The following is a 2,371-nucleotide window of genomic DNA, read 5'->3' as shown; positions in this document are numbered from 1 at the left end:
ACTTGAGGAGCTATTGAAAAAACACAAAAAGAGAGAGAGGTGGAGAGTCAGAAAGATTAAATGATCTTTTGTCACAATTTTCCTTTAAAATACCTTTCTTTCCTTTGTTTTTCCCCATCTCCTTGAAGTCTCATTTAGATTTATGCAACACGTGACTCAAAAGTACCAATAGTGAACGAAAATATGCGGAGAGACAGCAATGTTAGGTTAAATAATTTACTGACGTAAACGGAATAGTATACGCCCACTAAAGACAAAAAGAGGCATTTTCACTGTTGATTTTGGCTTTTAAAAAGTCTTCAGAGTCTGCAATAGCTATTTCATTCAGAAAGAGAAAAACGAGAAAGAAATTGCTCCATTCAAAGTAAGAGATTGACGATATACTTTACCAAATCACCAAGGGGTTAATATTACCCAACTATGAAAGGGTTAATTTTAGGTCGCCATTTTAAAATGGCGGCCATCACCAATCTCCACTTGTATAAGCATCATTATCTTTTAAACAATTTTTTCCTAGGTAAAGAGTTGCCATGGAAGCCACAGAAACTCAAGCAGACCATGGGATACAAGTCACCTCTCCTGAAGAACCTGTTGTCATGGTAACATCAAGTGAAGCCCCGCCCATCTCACTCACCGCGGTATCCACAGAGGTTCAGACGTCTCCGCCCGTGACGACCATAAGTGCATCGGCACTCGTAGAGATATTAAACTCTGTGGCAACAGCAATTGTACCAGGAGATGGAGGGGCAGGAGCGAACCTACAACTCCAGTTCCAATTAACGCCCGCCACTAATATCGAGGTAGTTGGTTGCATGCAAGAAATCTCTGATCAAGCGTCTGGAGGAGGGAGGGTTGAAGGGCAGATAAAAGGGAAAGGTCAAAGTTCAAAGAAACAGACTGGAGGGAGGGGCAATCATGGGAAGCTTAAAGACAAGCAGCCATGGCATTATCACTTAGGTACCACACAATCATAGAATTAGAAATTATACGAAAATGCACGACTCTAGCAAGTTAACAATGATTATTACACTGATATACATGTACATGTTAATATTTTTAATTGATGCTTGAGTGAACTCAAGCATGCTTCAAAAGGTCAGATTACTCACACTTTTAATCCAAAATTGAGAGTATACTCCGAGTGCCTAATGCATCATATAATTGTAAAACCACTTTTTCTCTGTGACAGGTGGTGTGAGACACTGTAGGGTTCCGCTATCTCCGGAGATAAAAGAAGCCTTAGAAGTAGCTTATGTGAGCAGAATAATGTCAAAGAACTTTCGTAAAGAAGGACAGCCGGAGAAAGAGAGAATAGCACAACTGACTGGGCTGGAACTGGATAAAGTGAGACAATGGTTTAAGTGTAGTTTGGAGGGTAAAATTCTCTAAATTTTCGATAATTGGTGGGTTTTGTTTTGCAAATTTGTGTAAATGTACATCAGGACATAGTGAGATCTAAAGCCTTCAGTGTTTTGCATTCTTCTAGTGCAATAACTCTTATCCTTTAGGTACAAGAATGGTTTAAGAATCGTCGTAAAAAGGACAAGCTCGTCCAGTCTCGGGTCAATAGTCATGGGACACCTAAAGGAAAACGAGGCCGGAAATTACTCCTCCCTCACTCTGTGACTCGCTCTCTCAAAAATACACCACCCAATGCAACATCAGGCTCTCTTCTTAGCCAGTACAATCAAGTATGTACTTTTTATAAATTTTGGCAATTCTTGTCACTATTATAGTGACGTGTCATTTTGCAATTTTTCATTGTAGGTTGATAAAGAAGACTGACCCCAAGGACTGCATTATTATTATGTTCAACAAACTTTTCTAAAGTTGCACGCCATGCATATTCTCACGTCCATTTTTAATCATTGGTTGAGGGCGGAGTCTAGCAAATTAGGCCCCTCCCCTTTTCTTCACTTAAAGGATTACAATTATAATAAATTGCAACAATTTATTTTGAAATGAAAACGAGTCACAGATGAATAAACACTTCATAGATATAAACATCTGTCCGCTTAATCTAGCCTATCATTCAAGAAAAGAAAAGAATTAAAAAACAACTACATTTGATTGCTTTCGTACCCTTTACATATTCCATCTTTGAGACACAAGCGATTCAAAGCATCGTCACTTTCACCCTAATTCAAAAAAAAATTCAAATTATTGCTAGGCGTTAAAATCCTTTTTGTCTACATTTTGTAATTTTTAACATTCTGCTATGGTCTTCATACTATAAAATGGGGAAATAATTTTTGTTGACCAAAACCAGGCAAAATTTGATGCTATGCAATATTTAACCCCAAAGACACACCCACTAATTACGTAACTCACCATTCCTCTTAAAAATCCACACAGTGCATACGGCTTGTTT

General features: G+C 38.2%; 1 protein-coding gene and 1 long non-coding RNA gene across 3 annotated transcripts; one reads left to right on the top strand and one right to left on the bottom strand.

The window, feature by feature from the left end:
* The first annotated feature begins 216 nt into the window (after positions 1-216).
* On the top strand, positions 217-1,922 carry LOC105315097 (uncharacterized). Of its 2 annotated transcripts, XM_020004993.1 has the most exons (5): positions 217-364; positions 518-957; positions 1,190-1,344; positions 1,509-1,691; positions 1,768-1,922. In XM_020004993.1, exons 2-5 carry the CDS (start codon positions 531-533, stop codon positions 1,783-1,785), a joined length of 783 nt encoding a protein of 260 aa, XP_019860552.1. In that variant the 5' UTR covers positions 217-364; positions 518-530; the 3' UTR covers positions 1,786-1,922. The 2 variants fall into 2 exon arrangements, with proteins under 2 accessions (XP_019860552.1, XP_011407910.1); XM_011409608.2 differs by lacking the exon at positions 217-364 and having other exon boundaries at positions 443-957.
* A 3-nt stretch (positions 1,923-1,925) lies between these two features.
* Positions 1,926-2,371, bottom strand: LOC109588887 (uncharacterized). The gene is made up of 3 exons (XR_002188416.1): positions 2,332-2,371; positions 2,083-2,138; positions 1,926-2,025 (listed from the first exon to the last, which is right to left on the bottom strand). It is a non-coding gene; the product is annotated as an uncharacterized LOC109588887 (long non-coding RNA).

The sequence above is a fragment of the Amphimedon queenslandica genome, unplaced genomic scaffold, assembly GCF_000090795.2.
Source record: "Amphimedon queenslandica unplaced genomic scaffold, v1.1 AMPQUscaffold_11792, whole genome shotgun sequence".
NCBI classification, from domain to species: Eukaryota; Metazoa; Porifera; class Demospongiae; order Haplosclerida; family Niphatidae; genus Amphimedon; species Amphimedon queenslandica.
Note: the sequence above shows the minus strand (reverse complement) of the source record. Positions and strands in the feature narration are given on the sequence as shown.